This window comes from Phaseolus vulgaris, chromosome 5 (assembly GCF_051622355.1).
Source record: "Phaseolus vulgaris cultivar YP4 chromosome 5, ASM5162235v1, whole genome shotgun sequence".
NCBI lineage: Eukaryota > Viridiplantae > Streptophyta > Magnoliopsida > Fabales > Fabaceae > Phaseolus > Phaseolus vulgaris.
This window is the reverse complement of record NC_143502.1, coordinates 3,336,713-3,358,568: the sequence shown is the minus strand read 5'-3', so window position 1 is coordinate 3,358,568 and position 21,856 is coordinate 3,336,713. Positions and strand designations below refer to the sequence as shown.

General features: G+C 32.4%; 3 protein-coding genes across 5 annotated transcripts; all 3 read right to left on the bottom strand.

Annotated features, from left to right (window-relative positions):
• Window positions 1-387: 387 nt before the first annotated feature.
• On the bottom strand, window positions 388-4,540 carry LOC137834855 (chromatin-remodeling complex subunit). 2 transcript variants are annotated; one of them, XM_068643077.2, is made up of 4 exons: window positions 4,309-4,540; window positions 2,810-2,990; window positions 2,103-2,170; window positions 388-720 (listed from the first exon to the last, which is right to left on the bottom strand). In XM_068643077.2, exons 2-4 carry the CDS (start codon window positions 2,982-2,984, stop codon window positions 589-591), a joined length of 375 nt encoding a protein of 124 aa, XP_068499178.1. In that variant the 5' UTR covers window positions 2,985-2,990; window positions 4,309-4,540; the 3' UTR covers window positions 388-588. The 2 variants fall into 2 exon arrangements, with proteins under 2 accessions (XP_068499178.1, XP_068499177.1); XM_068643076.2 differs by lacking the exon at window positions 4,309-4,540 and having other exon boundaries at window positions 2,810-3,017.
• A 2,066-nt stretch (window positions 4,541-6,606) lies between these two features.
• On the bottom strand, window positions 6,607-14,257 carry LOC137834854 (putative glycerol-3-phosphate dehydrogenase [NAD(+)] 1, cytosolic). 2 transcript variants are annotated; one of them, XM_068643075.2, is made up of 5 exons: window positions 13,010-14,257; window positions 10,927-11,148; window positions 10,110-10,357; window positions 7,204-7,343; window positions 6,607-7,093 (listed from the first exon to the last, which is right to left on the bottom strand). In XM_068643075.2, exons 1-5 carry the CDS (start codon window positions 13,659-13,661, stop codon window positions 6,967-6,969), a joined length of 1,389 nt encoding a protein of 462 aa, XP_068499176.2. In that variant the 5' UTR covers window positions 13,662-14,257; the 3' UTR covers window positions 6,607-6,966. The 2 variants fall into 2 exon arrangements, with proteins under 2 accessions (XP_068499176.2, XP_090158956.1); XM_090302830.1 differs by lacking the exon at window positions 13,010-14,257 and adding an exon at window positions 12,763-12,891.
• A 2,891-nt stretch (window positions 14,258-17,148) lies between these two features.
• On the bottom strand, window positions 17,149-20,374 carry LOC137834858 (cytokinin dehydrogenase 6). The gene is made up of 5 exons (XM_068643081.2): window positions 19,172-20,374; window positions 18,748-18,875; window positions 18,382-18,642; window positions 18,027-18,289; window positions 17,149-17,571 (listed from the first exon to the last, which is right to left on the bottom strand). Exons 1-5 carry the CDS (start codon window positions 19,812-19,814, stop codon window positions 17,250-17,252), a joined length of 1,617 nt encoding a protein of 538 aa, XP_068499182.1. The 5' UTR covers window positions 19,815-20,374; the 3' UTR covers window positions 17,149-17,249.
• Between the last annotated feature and the right edge of the window lie 1,482 nt (window positions 20,375-21,856).

Here is a 21,856-nt window from a genome sequence, read left to right as displayed (position 1 = left end):
GTCTCTTTACATAAATTAATTATCAGCAAAATGAATAACTATTTTGCACATGATATACAGTAAAAAAAGGGTATCAAACAAACTTGACATGGTAGCATGACATTGTTAGAGTAGATAACTTCACTCTTTCTTCTCTTTGAGAAGTTCATTCCATACTAGGTCTGCAACTAACCAAAAGATTGTCTTCAAGATACTCTCCTTTTATCTTTATGCTACATTAACCAGCCATCCGTTTGAGTTTAAAAATAATCTCATCACAATTTTAATTCATTGTAAATTCAAACTATAACTTATATATTCAAAAATACTTATTATATGAATTTCAATCATATGATTATACTAATAAATATTTATCATTTGTAGAACACAGATCAAGATACAACAAGATTGGGTAAATGCAGCATATTTCATTCAAAGGCCAACCGGCAATGTTATTTGTGAATACAAATCTTGCAATCAAGTAATATGAGGCAAGACAAAGTTGGTGACAGATTGAATTGACACTAGACGAGTTGAGAGAATGCCGTGATAGTAGACTCATTCACATGCTAAAAGATTTCATTCAAAAAATGGTAATAGAGAAGAGGACTACTTAAGAACGATTGCTGCGTTCCTTAGAGCCAGGTATCTTTGAACATGATCATTAGAAAGCGATCTGATGGTTCTGAACACCTCAGTATTTGCGTACCGAAGATTAGTTCTAGGATCATGGTAAGGTGCCTGCAGCATAAACTGATTAATTAACTCCCCAGTACATGTAATCATCATCACCATAAAAACTAAAATTGATTTTACAGAGGTAAAAGCACATTTCACACCAATATACATGCATAAATTCTTGTGTTAGCATGCAGCAAGTTCAATTAACAAGCTTCTCCAATGAATACTAGAGCTTTATCCCATGATCTCGATTTAGTTTTCGTTGTTCAATATTTTGCAGTGTTTTTCTCTCTTTGGATTATTATGAGAACAAAAATGGGAATTATGGAGAGGAGATAAACTACGTAGTATACAATACTTTACACTATCTATATTTCCAAAACGAATCTTTAATTTTTGAGTGTGTACTAACTAAGACGCAAAAATTGAACCTTAAAACAAACTTTAACTTTTAAATTAGCGAAGCTGAAAACGTTCCTCTTCCACATTCTGCAAGGAATCTAATCTTGGCTTCTCTGTACTTTCCAAATTAAAAAATCCTAAATCAGGTATAATTGAAAAAACATAAAGCTTGGGTCCCTGGAAAATAGCACAACACACTAGCATAAACACAAACAAAGCAAGTTGCATAACCCAACCTACAAGCCCAGCTGCAACAAAGACATTCAGATGGGCAATGATTGTGTTAGGAACCAATTCTGAATTGGAAGTGCGGAAATCTAGTGAGATATATTTTCTTCTGCGATATGATTCTCCCAAGGTTCTTACGAATTCGCATCATTGCCCGGAACAATGTTTCTTTGCGGAAAAAAAGCGAGGGGTAATGTGGCCATTGTTGCATTTGGCCAACATGTGTCACATGGACCGAAGATTCAGAAGGTCAGTACTAGGAGGAATAGAGGGCGATGCCATGAATGACTAAGCTAACAAAGACAGAGAAATATGTGAGTGTGGTGCAGTTATTAGATAATGATAATGGGGGCAGAGAAGTGGAATCATTGATAGAAACTTGAGGGGTTGGGCAGAGAGTCGCCTCTCCTCTGAGGTGCATTAGCTCTGGGATTACAGGGGATCTCTTCTGTAATATAGATTTTGTTTTTCAATCAATAATACAATTACTGTTTTCTTTGAATTGGTTCCTATCAATTACAGAAAGAGAGCAGAGTAGCAGAATCATCTCGGGGAGAATTAATCTAGCTTGGAGACTGGGGAGAGGGTGGAAAACACATGGAATGGAATGATACTATGAGTATGATCGCAATTTGACAACTTACAAGTGAAAATAAATAATTAAGACATTAATTTCACAAATTCTGTAGAGGATTTAAAACTGTAACTCTTACTCTTAGGGTAATTTTTTTATTACAAACACCAGATGGGCTACTAGTAATAATCGATCAGATCATTGTAATTAGAAAAGAATAATAAAGATCACAACATACCTCAAAGCCAGTTATATCACAAACTTTCTTGCAGGGATGCATAGATGGAGGTGACTCAATATTGACATCTGCAAGATTACCCATATTAAAATATATAACTAGAATTCATTGGCAAGGATGGCACAGGTTAGTGGCAAACAAACATACAAATAGCCAATATTGAAATACATTACATAGCCTCTGAAGAAAAGAGAACTAAGTTGAATTGAAAGAGGGATTTTAAGTAAACTGAAAGAATTTGAATTAGTACATTTGTTTAAAGTACAAGTACATGTATTTACATGGCCTTCGTAACTTGCACAGACTAGAAGATAGAGAAAGAGAGAACATACAATAAACTGAACTGTTATTTTTCTATTCTGTTTGATCTGATTACAAAGGGAGTATTTATAGGATGAAACTAACTCTACAGCTGTCATTACTAACTGAGGTAGTACTAAGTCTATTATACTAACAGTCAAGTCCATACAGTATATTCCGTATCACACAGCTTGGCATAACTGACTAAAAAAATAACTTGCGCAGCAAGCTATGCTGATTAGACAGCTCAGTATAACTCACTGCAGTTAGTAAAAACAAAGGTACTAAAGTGATTACGAATGTAAACTATTTTATATTCAATCATTGTTCATTTTTCATTATTTTTCCAAAGAAAACAACTAAATTAATTTCCTTAGAAAGTACAGAGAACAGGACTAATAGCTCACAATTGGGTTCATCAGGAGGGTAGTTCTGGTAATTCTCAGCTTGAATTATCTGCTTCAGATGTTTCCAGTGCCTGCCTCTGGCTTGGCCTTTTGGATATTTCTCGTACATCTGAACTCTCTTAAAACTAAGATAGTTTGGCAACACAAGCTCTGCGTCCACCACTTCTGCCTCCATTTTTCCCTTCATTAACATAGTAAACAAACTCTCTTCATCAACTGCTTTCTTTTCAAACAAGTTATAAAAATTAACATAGCATCTAATAAACCTAAAGTCACAAGGTCTTAAAAGCAAAGCACCATGGATGTCAACCACATTTACAGGGAAGTTTTGAAATGGCATAGAAAACCAAACCAAAATAAAGTTCTAGACTAGTTTGGTTTGGAAAATAATTTAGTTTTTGGTGAAAGGTTTTGGTTCAGAAAACCAGCTATAGGTCAGTTTAAAACGAAGTCAAAACCAGTTTAAAAACCTGGAAAAACTGGGTTTTCCAAATGAAAATAGGTTGTGAACTAGCAACAAAGATTATTGCAGCCCAGTTAGGTATAGTTGTAAGTTTCAAGTAAATAGAGCTGAGTTGGAAATTTTATTGAAAAACGACACAATTCTAGTTTATTATTTTTACAGTTTCTTCTTAATGTCCAAATCTCCCAATCCCTTCTCCAAACCCCAATTTCCCTCCCTCTTTGATTCCCATTCGAGGGCACAGAAGGCCTCGCGATCTTAGAAGTAAAAAACCTTTATGATTTTTTACCTTTGCATTTAAAATTCCAGGGGACTTACCAATTGATTTTGTAATTACAGGTTTATGTTAAACAGTACGGATTCGGGACACACTGTGGTGCTTTCCAGGATTCTAATGGGTCTGGGGAGGGAACCAAAGAACCAAACCTCACCGATTGGGTAAAAAAATTTGGAGGATATTGGTAAGGCTCTGAGCAAGCTGAAGATTTGCAACAACATTTTAAAAAATTAAAACTAAAAATAGATAGAAGTGAAAATTCAGTTAAAACTGAGTTTCGTTTTACAAATTTCAAAATAAGATAAACCGAAACCATCCTGAACAAAGCCTTAATCATTCGTGTGCAAAGGGATTTTCTTAGTCTTATCCCTAATAAATGTAATGCAATAAAAAAAAATTATCTTCAACCAGACCATTTTTATAATAAAATTAATAGGGTTATCAATAAGCCAAAAAAAACGCCATCTACACGGTTTAAGCCATGGGAAACAAAATATATAGACGAGTGTGAATTTTGTAAAGAATTGGAAACAACATTATAAGATTAATAAAAAAAAATGCATATAACAACATTTATGAAATCAAAAAAGCAAAACAGAGAACTAAATTCTGAAATTTTAAAAAATAGAACTAAACTCTGAAATAGGCAAAGCACAAGAATATTGAACAGATGAAGAACAAGAATAGCCAAAGTGACAACAAGAAGTGAGAAAAACAAATAAACGAGAAAAAGGAGATTAAAAGGAGAAAATAAAAAACCTGTTATGGGTCACCGGAAAAGCTTGCCGGAAAAAGATGGCGGGTGCAGCTCAGGTGGAAGGCAAGGGCGACAGCTAGAAATGGTTGAGAAGGGAGAAAGCGTGTGAAACCCTAGCTTTCCCACAGTCACACTTTCACCACACTAACGATACAGAAAGAGAAATTTTGGTTGTTACAGAGCCGTTCTCCACCTCCAAAAACGCTGTAATGGAATAACTGTTATTTTAATATTATTTTTATTTAATGGATAGATTACATACTAAATATACAAAATAATAAATATAAAATGAAGATCAAAATAATTTTAACCTATTAAAATAAAATAATATAATAAGAAAAATTGCAAACACATAACGGCAAATTGCACTTGTATTTTTGCTAGTTAGTGTAGTTTTGATATTATTACCATATAAGAATAATAGAATTGTTTTTCTTAATAAAACCTTTTTGAAAAGTTATACCAAAAATAGAATCAGTCCAAAGGTTCTGGAAATTTTAAAAAAAAATTAATTTTATATATTAATTTAACTATTTTTATGTTCAAAACAATTTTATTTCTGTGTCTACTAATAAAATTATAATTATTAATTTAATAATATTTTTTAATATATTACTATTGTTATTATTAATTTAAATTGATGTTCATATAAATTTAATAAATATAAAATATTAATTTAAAGTAATATTTCAATAATATAAATTTATATCAACAAATTTTATTCTATATTAAAATCAATAAATCAATAAATTTCTTTTTTTCAGTTTAAAAGGTGTCATTGAAAATAACTAGTATTAATGTAAACATTGTGTTATTATTATTAATACTTTTTTACATTTTTTAGTTAAGTTGTCTTAAATTAGTTTATTAAACGACTTGAACCTATTTTTTAAATAGATAGAACTTATTAGTTTTTTGTTGTACCTTACTTTTATACTTTAATGGTTTTATAATTGAATCTAAAGGTATTATCTAAGGATTTATAATATATTTACAAGAGCTTATAAACAAAGTGTTAAAATTAAAAAAAAAAAAGATTTTTATAAAAAGTTCATCATATAAATAACCTGTTGGATAAATTTTTATTTCTTTTTTGTGATTTCAATTGTTCTCTACACCTAATAGTATATTAAATTTTACTAAAGATTTGGATAGGGACAAAAATAATTTCACATTACAGTATAAGAATAAAAATGAAAAACATGTTTAATCCTAAAATTTAAAAGTGTGAATCCACCACATTTTTTGAGGTAATTTTGGATTTTAGTAACAAATTTGTTGAACATTTTATATTTAATATGGAGTTATTTCCTTCTCCATCCACCTTCATATTTTTGTTGAGATCCAATGTTTTGAGGTAATTTTGGACTTTAATAATGAATTTGTCGAATATTTTATATTTAATATGGAGTTATTTCCTTCGGCAGCTTCATATTTTTTTAGGTTCAATTTTTTGAGGTAATTTTGGACTTTAGTAATAAATTTGTTGAATATTTTATATTTAACATGGAGTTGTTTTCTTTTCCACTTTCATATTTTCGTCATCTACTTTCATAATTATGTAAATTTTAATTTTATCGTTTTCTTGTGTAATTTAAAAATTAAAAGTGTCTTTGTGTACAATCCAAAAGAAATTTCGGATAATACAATTCTAAAGTCATATTTTATTTTTTTTACTTAAATTTTTTTTAAATTGTACAATTCAAAAGTCACTATTTTCTTATAAAAAACTTTTAGATTACATAATTAAAAAAAAATCTTAAAAAACACTTCTAGATTACAAAATCTGAAAAATAATTTCTAAATTGAATAATCTAAAAATCAAAGATAACTTTCAGATTATACAATTCAGATTATACAATCATAAGTCAAAAATAACTTCAGAATTATATCCAGAAATCTAAAGTAACTTCAAAATAGTACAATTTAGAAATAACAAAATAGAAAGTTTCATATTTATAAAAATGCATAACAAAATATATGGAGGTGAAAGAAGTAATGCCCTTAATATGGTTTAAGATATATCCATAATATGTAGTATGGCTCTCAACTCAGTGTTTCGCCTTAAAATCTTATATTCTCAAGAATTGCCTATGTTATCGGGTAGGGATTGATTCAGAACTAGACTTCAAAAATTCCACAAAACAATATAATTTGTTTCATTTTTACTCTCCATAGATATATTAATTTATTTTCTTTTTAAAAAGGTTAATACACTGTAAACTATTCTACAATCAACTCATTAAATGTCATTTAAATATATTTTTAAATCATTTATTACTAAAAGGAAAAGTTTATCATGCATGCAAAATCATTATCTAGGTAATGGGAATGACAAAAAAACAGTGATATTTACAAGCACCATTACCAAATCCCAAAATTGACTTGCTCACCCATGATGAGATTGTGGAAGTATTTCAGATCACTGTTCTGATGTACTTTCCCTCATCATCCCAATCTAGTGCCAGAGTTAAACTGCTGTTTGAAGCTTGTCAACATAAAAACAAACATTTTACAGCTGTGTTTGATTTGGTGTTCAGAAAGTCTCTGAACATCAACCCAACGTTTTCTCCCTGTCAGATTTTCAGAAAAAGTTGTGGAAACGTGAAAAGAGATGCTCTAAGTGCATGTTCAGTATGATGACTGAAATCGAAGATGCACTAAATGGTATGACCAAGAAGAGATGGCCTATAAAACACATGGCTTTGAGCAATCTCAATGCGGTCACGGGGATCATTCGTGGTCTCATCTCTTAATGCTTGAAGAATTGCCTGGGCTGGATATTCCCTGCAGACCAAGGTCAAAAGCTGTTGAAAAAGCTAGTTTAAAAAACTGAATTCAGTTCTCACATTTTTTTTTCATGCAAAGGAGAACAATGAGGTAGCAAAATCTGTTACCTTATTATCATAATTGTGTATAACATCTTCAAGATGGGACAAAGCTCCACTGGGGCTACATGCTTGTTTTCTTCAGGATTTAGGACGTTTAAGCTGGAGTGACTAAGTAGCTCATAAAAGGCCCTAACAGCAGAGACTCCCTACAACATGCAAACCAGAGTATTTATTAACAAACAGCAATGTCCAAACTTTAAAAAAAAAAAAGTTTTATTATATTCATTTTTTTACTACAATATACTTTTTATTCATGAAAATATGACTTTATTTTTTTGTTTTAAGCCATAAATGAAATTATCCTCTCTTATAAACTAAAATTAGTTTATGGATGGGTGAATATCAACATAGGGAAATGCTAAAAGAATAAGTTAAAATCTTCTAGTTTATGAAGTAAAATTATTGCATTTTTCCTTTATAATTCTTTTCTAATATAAGTGCTTATAAAGCTTGACCGACAGAGACTTAGTTAAAATTAAAATTTTATTCATTTAGAGTTCCTATTTTTTTGTTAAGTTTTAGGAGTAAAACTTTATTTTCTGCATTGATAATCATCAGTAGAGATATTACACATAAATAGAAAAGGCTGGAAAAAAGGAAATCCATAAAATCTGGAGTCTCCTCTATCAGCAGATCTAAGGATATTAAAAAGGAAAAAAAGTCTTTCAACAATAAAATCTGAAATAACATCAGAACTTTGCAATTTTATAATTATTCTTTCCTATAATAGAATAACAAGTATTTCTCCTATAATCCGACACCTCTCCCGAGTCGGAGCATATCCAACTTGCTTACAAACAATTCAAAACTAGGCTTGGGACCCTTTGGTGAAAATACCTGCTATTTGTTTCTTAGAGGGAACAAATAACCAAATAGCTCCACATTCAATCTTCTCCTTGATGAAGTGTGTCCGTCAAGTTCTATATATATGCTTTGTGTCATTGAGCTGAACAGGATTTTGAACAATAATTATGGCAACTCTGTTGTCACAGTACAACTTCCTTGAAATTTGTATATCCGCAATTCTTCAAGAATTATTTTCTGCCTAAGCATATCACACACCCCATTAGCCATAGCTTTATATTCTGCTTCTGCAAAAACTCCTTACTACAACATTTTGTTTCTTATTTTGCCAAGTCACCAGATTTTCTAAAACATTAGTACAACATCCTGAAATGAATCTCCTATTAGTTACTGAGCCTGTCCAATCTGCATGAGTACAAGCCTCTATTTTCTGTTGTGAAGTCTTCTGAAAGAGTAAACCCTTGCCTGGAGTAGATATTAAGTATCTAAGGATCTGACATACTGCTTTATGATGCCTCTGAGATGGTGAATGTATAAACTAACTTACTAAGCTTACAGCATAGGCAATGTATAGACGTGTATGCAATAAATAAATCGATTTTCCTAACAGCCTACGATATTGGGTTGTATTAACTGTATATCCTTCCTTCTTATCATAAAACTTTTGGTTGGGATCAATCAGAGTGACGGCTGGTCTACAACCACTCATTCTTGTTTCCTTAAGAAGATCAAGAACATACTTCTTTGTGACATCATAATCCCCTTTTTTTAAATGAGCAACCTCCCCACCAAGAAAATACATAAAGGAACCTAGGTCCTTGATTTCAAATGTTTTTGACATGGAGGTCTTGAGCGGTTCATTTCAAATCAAACACATCATCTCCTACAAGAATTATATCATCATCCACATATACTGTTAATATACAGATCTTGTGAATGTTTGAAGAACATTGTGCGATCACCTTGTCCTTGTGTGTACCCTTGACTTTTAGTAAACTGGGTGAATTTCACAAACCAAGCCCCTAGTGTCTGTTCCCATAGAAAGACTTTTTCAGCTTACACACTTTAGTCCCAAACTTCTCCAAATCCTGGAGGGGCTTCCATACACTCTTCCTCTAAATCTCCATTGAGGAAGGAATTTTTGACATCTAATTATGTAGGGATCAGTCAAAATTGGCTGCTAGTGATAAAAGAACTGGTATGGACTTTGGCTTAGCAACGGGGCTCAGAGTAATCAATGTCATATCTCTGCGTGAACCCTTTTGCTACCAGATGGGCGCTCCAGGGAACCATCTGAATTATACTAAATTGTAAACACCCATTTGCAATATATAGTTGGCTTCCCTCTTGGTTGGTCAACTAGCTACACATAAATAGAAGACCAAGGGCTGAAAAAAGGAAATCCATCTCTCTTCAATCAGCAGATCTCTAGGATATTAGAAAAGGAAAAAAGTCCTTCAATAAAATCTGAAAATAACTTCAGATCTTCCCTATAATCTGAAATAATAATTTCAGATCTTCGCTATTATATTTATTCTTTCCTAAAATGGAATAGCAAGTATTTATCCTAAAAAACCAATAAAAATTCCTAGGTTATGAAGCAAGATTATTACATTTTTCCTTCACATTTTTTTCTTCTGCAGGTGCTTATAGATAAAGCTTGTCCAACAGAGCCTTAATTCAAATTTAAATTTTATTCATTTTCAGTTTCTATTTTTAACAAAAAACAACGTATTTGGTCCCTCGCCAGTCATGAAGGACTAAAAGCACGTGATTTTGTAATTATTAAGTTTTTAAGAATTAAATAGAGAGACTGCCGAGGTTTTATATTGTTGTGATTACAGTAGCAGTTGTGGTTTAATTGCAATCCTTGAAATTGTAAAACATGCAGCTGATGCGGTCACATTGTCGCAAATGACCCCAAACAGCTGAAATCCTAGTCATAGACTGTTCTTTAAAATCTTTGGAGATTAGTATAAAGAAAATAACAGTTTTAGGGATCAAATGTATATTTATGACCAATTCTTTCTTCTTTCTTACCAGACAGCATGACAACAATTATTCCCAAGTCACAAACATGTTGAAATTTGAATGCACAAAATTTATACCTGAATCATCCCCTTGCCCTTGATACTGTCACCCATTTCAAGATTCAATTCCCCTTTGGCCAACTTCTGTCCATACCATGCGTTTCGACCTTTCAACAAAGTTACATAAGTATCAGCCAAAAGTGGCCCTGCAAGTTTCTCTGGTTCTTCTGCCAATAGATGAGTGATAAAAATCATCTCTGAAGTGCAGTGAGCAAAGTATACTGATTTGCTGGTGGCACTTTCATTTGTTAAAGCAGCTACCATTCCTGTTAAATAGAAATAGCATGAATACAGTTTATTAAATGTGATAATATTAAAAGAGGTTGCTCGAACTGGCAGAAAATTAATTCAACGTTCAAAACATCAAGCACCACTCAGAAATATAAACACCTAATATTTAGTCTCTAAGACCTCCCAAGTGATATCAGGCAAAGGTTAATACATTAAACTACACTCTTCAATGGAAAAGAAAAAAAAAAGGAATATGCTAAAGAGTCAAGATGGCAGAAAGCAGGAACCAGGAAATCTTCTAGCCAAAAAATTGCCACTGGTGCGATGCATCCACTATCTAATAATAAGAAGGATTTTACATATAAATTGTCCACACAATGCTAACAAAAACATGATGACTTGCCACTCTTACTTACATTTCTCTCTCCTCCCCTTTGCTATACTCAAATAAAATAATAGTAATATACAGACAATATTTTCCCCTGACTCAATAAAACCACAGCTGATATTATCTATTTCCTGCTTAAAGTAGCATTTATCTACTGCTTCTATTAAGCTATTCTTTATAGTGTATAAAAATGTAAGAAGAAAATGATGAAATTACCAGCCCCAATAGCATATACATTCTTTAAACCACCCATGATTTCATGAGTAACAAGATCACCATTATCCCAAACTATAAAATGAGGCTGCCTCAAAAACTTTGCCAATGGTTTCCTCCATTTTTCTGCTCCACATATCCGAGCATTAGCATATTCTTTGTTGTAAATTTCTGAGGCAATGTTGGGTCCTCCAAGATAAAGAATGTTCTCCAAGGGTACTCCAGCTGCAAATAAATCAGGCAATGATGGGAACTTGATAAAATATGGATTTCAGGCACCATTACAAAAATAAGCACTCCAGAAAAAATATCAAGACTTTTTCCAGATAAAATATTTCTGCTATTATAAGGTTCAATTACATAAGCTTCTACTGAATGCCAAAAAAGTGACAATGAACGAAAATCAATTATGCATAACGTATCAAGTATCAACTATGGGTGTGTATCAAGAACAGAAATCCCTTTTCAAATTTTATTAAACATTATCTCAGTATTTTGAAAGAAACAAGCAGATCTCTTGGTCTACTGCTAGGGCAATCAAACATCAAATGGTCCACTGTATAGCAGCTTGTGGTAACTCTCAGCATACAGAGATTACAACAAAGATATTTAACTCACATGAATTTATAAAACTCAATCTCAAAGAAAAAGCTCTAATTGTTATCTTGTTATTCACATATTGCAATTATTCCAATTTAGGGGAAAGGCTTCGGATTTAGTTTGTCTCGACATAAAACAGTAAACCAAAAAATCTTTAGAGCTCATATAATTTTTTATAAAACAAAGCCATGTAATATATATCTAGACAGAAAATATAACCCATATTTTAAACTACTGGATTTCAAAATTTAAATTTCTAGTTGTGTAAAAATTGTTTTTCAAGGCACAAATGGACAATAGTAGAGGATGTGAGTAGACATAAAATGGCTTCAAAAGATAGTGAAACAATGCAGAGATGCCACATCAGGATCAAATATGATATCACGAAATTCAAAAATTTTATGTAGCTCTTGTACATACTTGTCCAATATCGCAATATTCTATACTTCTAAACAGCTATTGAATTGCACATCCCAAAATATGCTTCCCTATTTCCTTTTGTACAACAAATTACTTTCCCATTAACTAAGGATTAAATCCTTCAAATCAATGTTTTAAATACCGGACTGAACAGGTCAATTCAACTAATGAGATCATGCACCAGCCAAATGTTTTATTAAGTGGCAGGAAAATCCACAAAGGAAAGTTGCAAGCAGCAACAAGGAAAAAAACCACAAGCAGAAAGAAAAAAAAAAGCTAATGAAAGGCAACAATGTCCAGTTGCCACCGGTTCTTACAGTTCCCACATCATATTCAAACAACGACTCAAGTTTTTTACCGAGCATCTAAACATGGGGAGAAGGGAGAACAAGAAAACAATTTCTTTATGAACATGGTCAGGTCATTTTTAATCAATTAATTTGGGAATAATTGGTACTTTAAAAAGGCAATCAATGGTTGAATTCTTCAGGACAATGGACAACCTTTCCATGATTGCATTGACTATTCAAAATTATGCCTTGGTTGTATTTCATTCCCTTATTCACAAGCATGTTAGGAAATAATACAATATCCAGACAGAAAATGAAAGAGGATAGATTTTATTATTAATGAAATATTCAGTACAATATACTTTTATTATATACACTCTAAGAAGAGTGCATAGCAAGTTAAGATTACTGCAGCAATAATGTGACAGTTAGCAAAACTGTCACAGCAAATTGAACAGTTATTGTAACTGCCTAAAAACAGTTATAAAGATAATGACCACCTATAACAAAGACTATCTTAAACACTAACCCGAAATCATATAACTAGGCATGTCTCCACGAACAAGCAAAAGTTGATAGTGTTTTGGCAGTGCAATAGAGAAACCAAAATAGGAACAGGAAATTTGGCCTAGTCAGAACCATATAAATTCAAATAAAACTATTTAAATATGCTAAAAGAGAACCAACTTAGCATTAGATATGTTTTAAATTGCCCAGCAGAAATGAAGATAGAAAGAAAGGAAGCAGATAACTAAATAAATGTAAATGCATCTTACTTGCTCGATTGATCATTAGAGTTGGAGTTATAATCCGGGGCTCAGTGCCCAATTCAGCCTCTACACCTTTTGCCAAGGATACAATGACAGGGGAAGTGATTCTCTCTTTCCAGTACTTACTAATTTCCTCAAACACCTCTAGAGTTTCAGTTGATGGCAAGCCATTAATCACAATATCAGCATCCCACACAGCCTCCTGGAGGTTTGTCACAACCTTCAGAGGGCAAAGCGGGGTATCTATCATATTCAAGCAAAACCCATCTTTCAAAATCTCATCCGCATGAAGTGTTCTATCACCTAACCTAGCCTCAACATATTTCAAATATGCACACCTCCTAATGAGCCTCCTCAGCACATCCTCCCTTGAATTGATCACCTTGAACAAGTGCTCAGCCGTTGGCCTGTCAACAGCTCTTCCCGGCCTTCTCCATATCCTTATCAGAACCTTTTCTCTTAAACTACCATAAGCTTCCTGCAACATAGCAATAAACACACTACCCCAAGCACCAGCTCCAACTCCAACTATTCTTAATGGATCACCCTCCACTTTCCCAATAAGCTTACGTATCTCATCAACCTTCTCTTCTAAACTACCACCATTTACATTCAGAAGAGAAAAATTTGAATGTGCATTCGCAATGCTTCCAACCATCTTCCTTCCAAATATGACTGACAAAGCACCTCAATGGTTAACCCCACAAATTCTGACAGATTTGCCAACAAAATCTCTCTATTTTCCAATAACCCCCCAAATCCTAGTGAAAAACCTCATTCAAGATTGCGAGTTCTAACCTTTAAAGTCAAATTCTAACTAAAACAAACACCCCACCAATCACAGCATCGAGTAAAAAACACAGCACTACCTTACAAATTATTCAAGAATATCCAACGGGGTAATAATGATGACATGATTAAGCGATTATACAACCCTCTATGAGCAACAACAACTATATTCTTTCAAGCACTTCTATCTTCACAGCATTCACACACAAAAACAAGCAAGAAACCTCAAATCTAGCTGTTTGGTAAACGAATTGAAAGAGAAGTTAACAAAACAAACAAATTATGTGGGCGAGTACACCAATGCTTGTCAAATTTGGTTTTGCGTGGAATGGTGGAATTCGAAACGTGCTTTTGTGTGTCACTTTCTTTGGTAAGGGAAGAAGGAGATTAAGGAAACGCGGCGTTAGTCAACTTCCTGAGGAAAAGGGCATGTTTGTCATACCAAAATTATTCCTATTTCACGTTTTTAAAAAAGTTGATTAATTATTAATTTTATTAAGACTAACTTAATTATTATTATTATATTTCGAATTAAATTCTTATTGAAAGCTTATAACTTTCTGTCAATATATATGTATATAGTGAATTTGTGATTTGGCACATATTTCATTGACTTTTTTTTTCATTAATTATATTTTGAAATTATCATTCTGTATAAAGAAAAGAAAATAGTGGAAAAAGCTATCACTTCATTAAAAATAATTATACATTAATTAATGCTTTATAATATAAATTAGGTTTCTTTATTTTATTCTCTTTATATGTAATTTAATTACTTATTTTACATTCAATATAAAATAATATATATTTTATTTAAATAAATATATACAATTAAAATTACTATAAATATTTAATTTTAACTCATTAAAATAAAATGACGTAATAAATAATGTATCATTCATGTCACCTTGGAAATAGAAGAAAATATTGTGTTGTTCTTGCTCTTATATGAAACAATATCCTTATAAACCAATGTAAAAATGAAATAAAGGATCTCAAAGAAAAATTAAGCTCAAAGTTTGAGATGAAAGATATTAGTCTTGCAAGTCAAATGTTTGGGATGGACATATAAAAGAATCAGACGGTTGGTATAATGCATCTATCTTAGATGGTTGGAGAATGTGGTTGGGAGGTTTAGGATGCATGAAACTAAACATGTGGGTACACATTTAGGACATCACATGAAGCTCTCAGTTACACAAGATCCCTACTTTAGAGGAAGGTATGAGAGAGATGTAGACTATTCCATATATTAATAGAGTATGGAGCCTCATGTATGGAATGATGTGTAGCAAATCGACATGTTGTTAGTGTCATTAGCAAGTTCATGGAAAATCTTAGACGTTTTCACTATGAGGTTTTAAAGTGGGTGTTGAGATTTCTGAATAGAATAGTATTGTTTAGTCTAATATATAAATGATCTACCTATAATAGAGGTGTTATGGAAGGGTTTGTGGATACAGACTATGCGGGGGATGTTTACACTAGAAAGTCTATTTTTGGGTATGTTTTTACATTGTTTGGAAATGTAGTTTGTTGGAAAGCCATTTTGCAATCAATGATGACTTTATCCACTATCTAGATATAGTATACACGCTCACAAAAGAGGTGAATGATGCATTGTGGTTGAGAGCAATGATAAGAGAGTTGGGCATTGTGTAGGATTGTATGAATATTCACTGTGATAATTAAAGTGTGATACATATAGTTGATCATTAGATATACCATGAGAGGACTAAACATTAGACTGTAATTCGTGAGAAAATTTGTTGAGTCTGAGGAGGTTAAAACCGAGAAGATAGTCTCAAAGGAGAATCCCACATATGTGTTTATAAAGTCATTGTTAAGATCAAGATTCAAGTAGTATTTGGGGCAGATTAATTTTTCATTTAGGATAAAGGAATGTGATGTGGAAGTTTTTCCATGATTTGGAGTTTAGGTGGAAAATTATGATGATTTGCTCTAAATCTGATTGTTTGATGAAAAGCACGAAAGATCGTCTACTAGGAATGTCTAGTAGTGTTAAGTTTGGACATATTGTTAGACATGTTATATTCTGATGGTTATATTGAATATTTATGTTCAATTATCATAATGATTTTTTGTTATTTCATTTCGTAGGTTTTATATATAGATAACTTTGTGTGTATAGATGGTTCCCTATATAATTGGGGATTATCTATATATATAGAACCTTTTAGTGAATAATAAAGTACTTTATTTCAATCTTATTCTTATATTTCTTGTTTGTCATTATTATAAACACAACAAATCACATTTTTTAAATGATAATATATAATATTTTTCAAATAACTAATAGAGGGATATCTTAATTGTCCATACCACAACACCAAAATTCTTTGTTGTATTGTATGTCTTCATGTGCAAATTCTTTGTTGTGTTGTATGTCTTCATGTGCAAGTTGAGCCAAAGTTTCTTTATTGACGTGGTGAGAAACATTATTTAGATAATAAAATACTCAATGTAGATGTTTTGAAAAATACAATGAGAACAAGTCAACACAATTATGTGATCAAGTTTCTCCTTGAAAGAATATTACAATTAAGATGTTAGTATTGTCACCTTTATCATGTCTTCTTGTTCTTACTTTAAACGGTAATATTTTTTTTCACCAATTTATAATGTAAAATTTGTAGTTATTTATATAAAGGATTAAACCACTTACAAATTTAAATAAGCTGAATCTATTTGAAAATTGGTTTACAAATTTAAATAACTTGGATCTACTCAAAAGTTGATTTTGTTATAAAAGAAACTAGTCCAATAATTCTCTAAGAACATTCGACGCTCACATCACGATTTTATCCTTAAAATTGTCTTAAACAGTTAGGAGAGGAAGATGTTTTTAGATTGTATTTTATCTTGACTCGACTCCTAAACAAGGTAAAACTATAGAACGTACCGAAACATATATTATTATTTAACTATATTTATAATTAATATAAAATCTCTTGCAGAGCATCTTAATATCTTAATATTGTGTATTTATATAATATAATTTGATTATATTTATAATTAATATAAGATTTTGAACACCTCATACATATATACAAAAATAGAAATATAGAAATAGATTAAATAAGTTTCTAATACCTCCAAAAATTGCTTTACATTAAAATTAGTATTTCTAAAATGATTCATTTTTAACATATGACCTAATACTTACTTATTTGTAAATTAATAATATTAATATTTTAGTTTTAGCAGTATCATATGTCAACATATTTTAGTATAATTCATTAAGTTGATTCCATATCACTGTTAAATTAAAAGCACTAGAGTTATTATTATCAAGAATAATTGACATATTTATTAAAAACAATAGGAGTCAAATCTTGAGATGTAAAAAACTTATTATTTAAATCTGTATAAATATATTTACACATGTATGCTATGTTTTAATTTTTTTTTATCACGTTATTAAAACGTGGTTGCGTCATGAGAAGTTTATTGATTTTTGAAAAATTTGTTGGCCAGGGGCAAGCATAGCCAAAGGGTCATAAACTGATTTTCTGTGCTGAAAAATCTGCCATTGTGAACCAAAGTGCACTCTCCATGCTTCCTCTGTAGTGTAGTGTGGCAAGTATTGCTTCACTCCAAGATGAGATCTTTCACAATACTCTAAAATTTTTTTGTTCTGACTCAAGATGTTTTCAAGTCCATCAGGACCATTGGAAGAGGGCACTGCAGAGGCAAGAAATGCCACCAAGTAGAAAATATCTTCCTCTGGCATAACAACAGAAGTTCTGTTGTCCCATCTGCATAAAATAAAACACAGAAAACATTAATAACATGATTGAATCATCTCATATGTTACAGAAATAATTTGTTAAAGTAACATTTTTCATTATCATGTATCAAAGATTTATTAATACTCACATACACCTAAATGATTTTAACATGTTTTTTAATGTCTATGTTTTACAGATTCATTGAATATGTAGCATCATATTTACATGTCAAAAGAAACTGAAACACTGTCAAAGCAAAACCATGCTGTTTCATTATAATGAATACATGAAAATTGAGAAATATAGTAATGAAATAATTGAAAAAATGGATTGTGGAGAAAACATAGTAAAAGTGTTTGATAAAACTAAAATATTTGTATGATTAAAAGTCATATGAACTATGCATGGTTAATAAACTCTAGGTGTTAAATATTGGTGGAGGGGGATAAGAGAGGGAAGAAAACAAGTTTTTGTGTATTTACTTTGATTTATTTACTGGGTAGATAAGGACAGGGCCGTTGCTGGTTTCTGTTACGATGTTCCCAAAGACAACCTCTGCAAAATGGTGTATTTTGGTTTTGGGTATAAAAAGATTTAGCCATGGGTGGGGAACATCCCACAAGCCTTTTGAACGCAACTTGATCTCTGAGATATGCACCCTGTCTAGAAAATCTACATATGTGACTTCTGTTTGGAAAAGTGTTGATGGGATATGGTTCAAGTGGGACAAATGTTTCTCAACTTTCTGCAAAAGAAGCATAACACAGTGAGAGAGATAGTTGAGTATTTGTTTCTGTGTAATGTATTTTACAAAAATTGTAAAATCAAAAGCTTTACCTGATTCACCACAAGGGTTTCTTCCAGATTGTAGTATTTGGCCAATTCTAGGCAGAAGAGAGTTCTTCCATCTGACTTGAACTTGCTAGCTTGAACTGGGTCTTGTGGGTTGAAGGATGATCTCCAGTTATTTAGCAGACCAGTTCTGTTTATTATCACAAATCCTTCAACATAATCAAAAGCTTTTTCTGCAAATATTAGTTTCTCTTGGTCTCTAGTGAATGCTGTGAAATCTGCATACAACACCCTGATCCATTTTACCTGTTCAAAAACAGAAATACTCCATCAATCACAACTGGTACTTGCAAGTATATAATCAAAATATAAAGGGCCTTGTTTCTTGTATTCTTGTCCTTGATGCATTACCATGGTAGGTGCAGGTTCCAGGACTATTCTTGCTTTTGTTATAATGCCAAACTGACCTAGTCCTCCGAGTACACCGTGAAAGAGGTCACCATTCTGCTCCTCAGAACAGTTTACCACCTCTCCTGTTCCTGCAGTCATTTCAAAAGACCATCTTTTTCATCCATCCAAGAGAAATATCTTTTGTCTAAAAACTTATTTACAACTTGAGACTTTCTACCTTGCCCAAGGCTAAGTCAAAAGGATGTATACTAGGGAATCATGTCAGTTTCAAGTGAATTATTGTTCACAATACACAAAATAGTAGCTGTTGTTTTATGTGGAATATGTAGAGTATGTTTTGTATGTTAACCCCCTTTAGACTCTTGACCTTGTTCTTATCTGCCACATGTTTTTTCACGTTTATTTTTTTCACTTAGTTACCAACCTGTAACAATCTCCAGCTTCTGAACATTGCTTATCTGGGGACCATGCCTAAATGCCTGGCCACTTACACCACCGTTGGACAAAGTGCCACCAACTGTGAGATGTAAGTAGTCTGTCCATGATCTTGGTGTCAATCCATACCTTAGAGTCTCATGCAAGATGTTTATCCACAATTCTCCTCCTGAGACATCCACATAAGGAGATTCTCCTGTATACACCTGCATTTCTGGGACTCTGAGTGACTCCATGTTGATCACAACTCCTCCATGAGACTGTGCCTGGCCCTGGAGTGAGTGGCCATGGCCTCTAGCTGCAACAGTGAGCTGAGAACTAGGCCCCAGGTTCCAGATATGCTTTATGGTGTCTGCAATGTCAGAAACTGATTTTGGATGCAGCACTGCCATAGGGTGAGACTGGTACCTGTTGCCAAAATCCCTGGCTACATGTTTAAGGTCAGCTTCTTCAAAACTGAAGTGTCCCTTCAAGGGAAGTGCTTTGAGTGAAGAGGGTATGGTGGAAATACAGAAATTAAGCCTAATGGTTAAGCAACTGAGGAACAAAATCATGAGGCCTCTTATGAAGAGAATGTTGTATTCTCTAAAGAGGCTAAATGATGGATATCTCATTTTTCTGTAGGAAGACATGTTGGTAGTTAAAGGGTGGAGAAGCTTAATAACAAAGGGGGAACACAAACAAAAGGGGGAAGTGATGAAGTGACGAAAGAGGAGAGGGTTGGGGGAGAATTTATAGAAGTTTGTAGGTGGCAGAGTCAACCTTACAGTTATGAGAATCAGTATGAAGACTGGTTACTTGGGAGGATTCCTTTTGGTTCTCCCTTTTGGACTAGTTTGTTCAAAAGAGAAACCGAAGCCATCATACTTATGCCAACTTGAAGAGGAAAAGTGACAACAAAGAGAGATCTCACAAATCTTCCCACTTTTCCAAACAGTTCCAACCACAACCCCATCTTTCCATTAAGGACAGACATGTTTCAAATTTTATGATCATTAGCCAATTTAAGAATGCTCTATTTTTTTCCCATTTAGGAAAATGAAATAAAAAGAGAGAAAAAAAAGTCCTCTCTTTTGTTTTGCCACTGCAAGCCTCTTATGTCTACCTCACTATGTTGGGGTGGTGGTGATCGTGGTGGTGGTGAATCCATTACTGTCGGAGTGTAAACATCGAGTATCCCTGTTATTAAATTGAGTGAGAAGGACTTGCAGGGTTGTATTAATACATTCAAGAGGGAGATATGACACTGGTGGGGCATTTGTTGGTCCATGTGACACGTGAAGTTTCATTCATTTTGTGCTACTGATAAACCATGTAGGGTCTAGAGACTCTTCTTGGGCCCTCCTTTGTAGGGCAAGCCATTGGAAGAAGAACAAATGGAAACAATGAAAGACTGCTACTAACATTCTGATGCAATGCTGCAAACCACCACTGCACCACTGCTGATGTTACTTAGAATCTTTAGTACAAAGCTATCGGACAAGTTTTTAGTGCTTCTCTTATCTATACCTTCCTTTTGTTATATTTAGATGCCACTGAATTACTCTAGTACTTGTACTCTTCTGCCTTTTTATCCTTTTCCATTGCAACTTGCATTTTTGGTCCAATCACAGATTTTACAGCTTCTTAGAGTGATACATAGATGAGCATCTCGACCTTCATTGGATTGCAAAAACATGTGTTCTTAAGGTGTTGTTGTTGGAATTATTTTTTGTCACCAATGTGGTCCTGGAATTGGAAAGAAAACCTCCTTGTTGTTCTGTTGTGTGTGGGAAACTTTGAGTTGTGGGAATAGGGTCTAGGTAGCATAGCAGCATCTATGTTTCATTGAGGGGAAAACATAATGATGATAGTTCTTAGTGTTTGTCTCTTTTTGTTTTCTTCTCCTTAATTAGTTGGATTACTATTTCTGTCGTGTCAATTAGCATGAACCTGCAATTAGGATATTCTATTTCCTGCTTATGGATTCCACTTGTTCGCCTTTTATTGCTAAGATTTTTTGCTTTTTACTCTACATTTATTTTCCTCTATTCTTTTTCTTTCTTTTTATTTGTAATTTTTCCCAGGATTTTAAAATGTAGTTTTGGTCCTATTTTATTTATTTATAGTATCTTATTTTTTAATTAACCTTAACTTTTGTCATTTTATTTTTTGATGCATTTTTTATCTGTTAGACAAAAAATATTAAAGCGCTTATTTTAAAAAATAATATAAAGATAATAATGTTTTAAGTATCATCCAAATTTTGATATTCTAAGATACTTCATTTAAGTGTTAGATTAGAACATAATTGCTAATAAAGTTAAGTGTACTTTTACCATTATAATAATTATTTAATATTATTATTCAAGTTTCGTCTAGAGTTAAATATGTTTTTTCGTAGTTGTATTATAATGCGAAATTGCTTTTCGATCTAAATTTTAGATTATTATGGTGAGTGTAGTATGGAAATGATTGAAATGAGTCATTGACAATAGACGACATTAATTTTGTGGCAAATGAAGTTTCAACGTGGACTATGTTATAATATTTTAACATTCACTTCAACGATTAATCATTCTCCATGTCATCATGAAAGTTCATGGACTAAATCCAATTTTAACTTTATTTTCTTATATAAAAAAAGTTTTAAAATATTTTAAAAATATATTATAATTAAGAGAATTACTTTGGG

Bases quoted from the DNA above. Each gene is read 5' to 3' on its own strand.
- LOC137834855 (XM_068643076.2), bottom strand. From the start codon at position 3,002: ATGTTAATGAAGGGAAAAATGGAGGCAGAAGTGGTGGACGCAGAGCTT. The intron at 2,171-2,809 runs GTGAGCTATTAG...GTAATCTTGCAG, and splicing joins CCCTCCTGATGAACCCAATT to ATGTCAATATTGAGTCACCT. The intron at 721-2,102 runs GTATGTTGTGAT...TTTATGCTGCAG, and splicing joins GTGATATAACTGGCTTTGAG to GCACCTTACCATGATCCTAG.
- LOC137834854 (XM_068643075.2), bottom strand. From the start codon at position 13,661: ATGGTTGGAAGCATTGCGAATGCACATTCAAATTTTTCTCTTCTGAAT. The intron at 10,358-10,926 runs GTAATTTCATCA...TCTATTTAACAG, and splicing joins TGTATATGCTATTGGGGCTG to GAATGGTAGCTGCTTTAACA. The intron at 7,094-7,203 runs GTAACAGATTTT...CTTGGTCTGCAG, and splicing joins TACACAATTATGATAATAAG to GGAATATCCAGCCCAGGCAA.
- LOC137834858 (XM_068643081.2), bottom strand. From the start codon at position 19,814: ATGTCTTCCTACAGAAAAATGAGATATCCATCATTTAGCCTCTTTAGA. The intron at 18,876-19,171 runs GTTGGTAACTAA...AAATGACTGCAG, and splicing joins GAAGCTGGAGATTGTTACAG to GAACAGGAGAGGTGGTAAAC. The intron at 18,643-18,747 runs GTAATGCATCAA...GTTTTTGAACAG, and splicing joins TGGAACCTGCACCTACCATG to GTAAAATGGATCAGGGTGTT.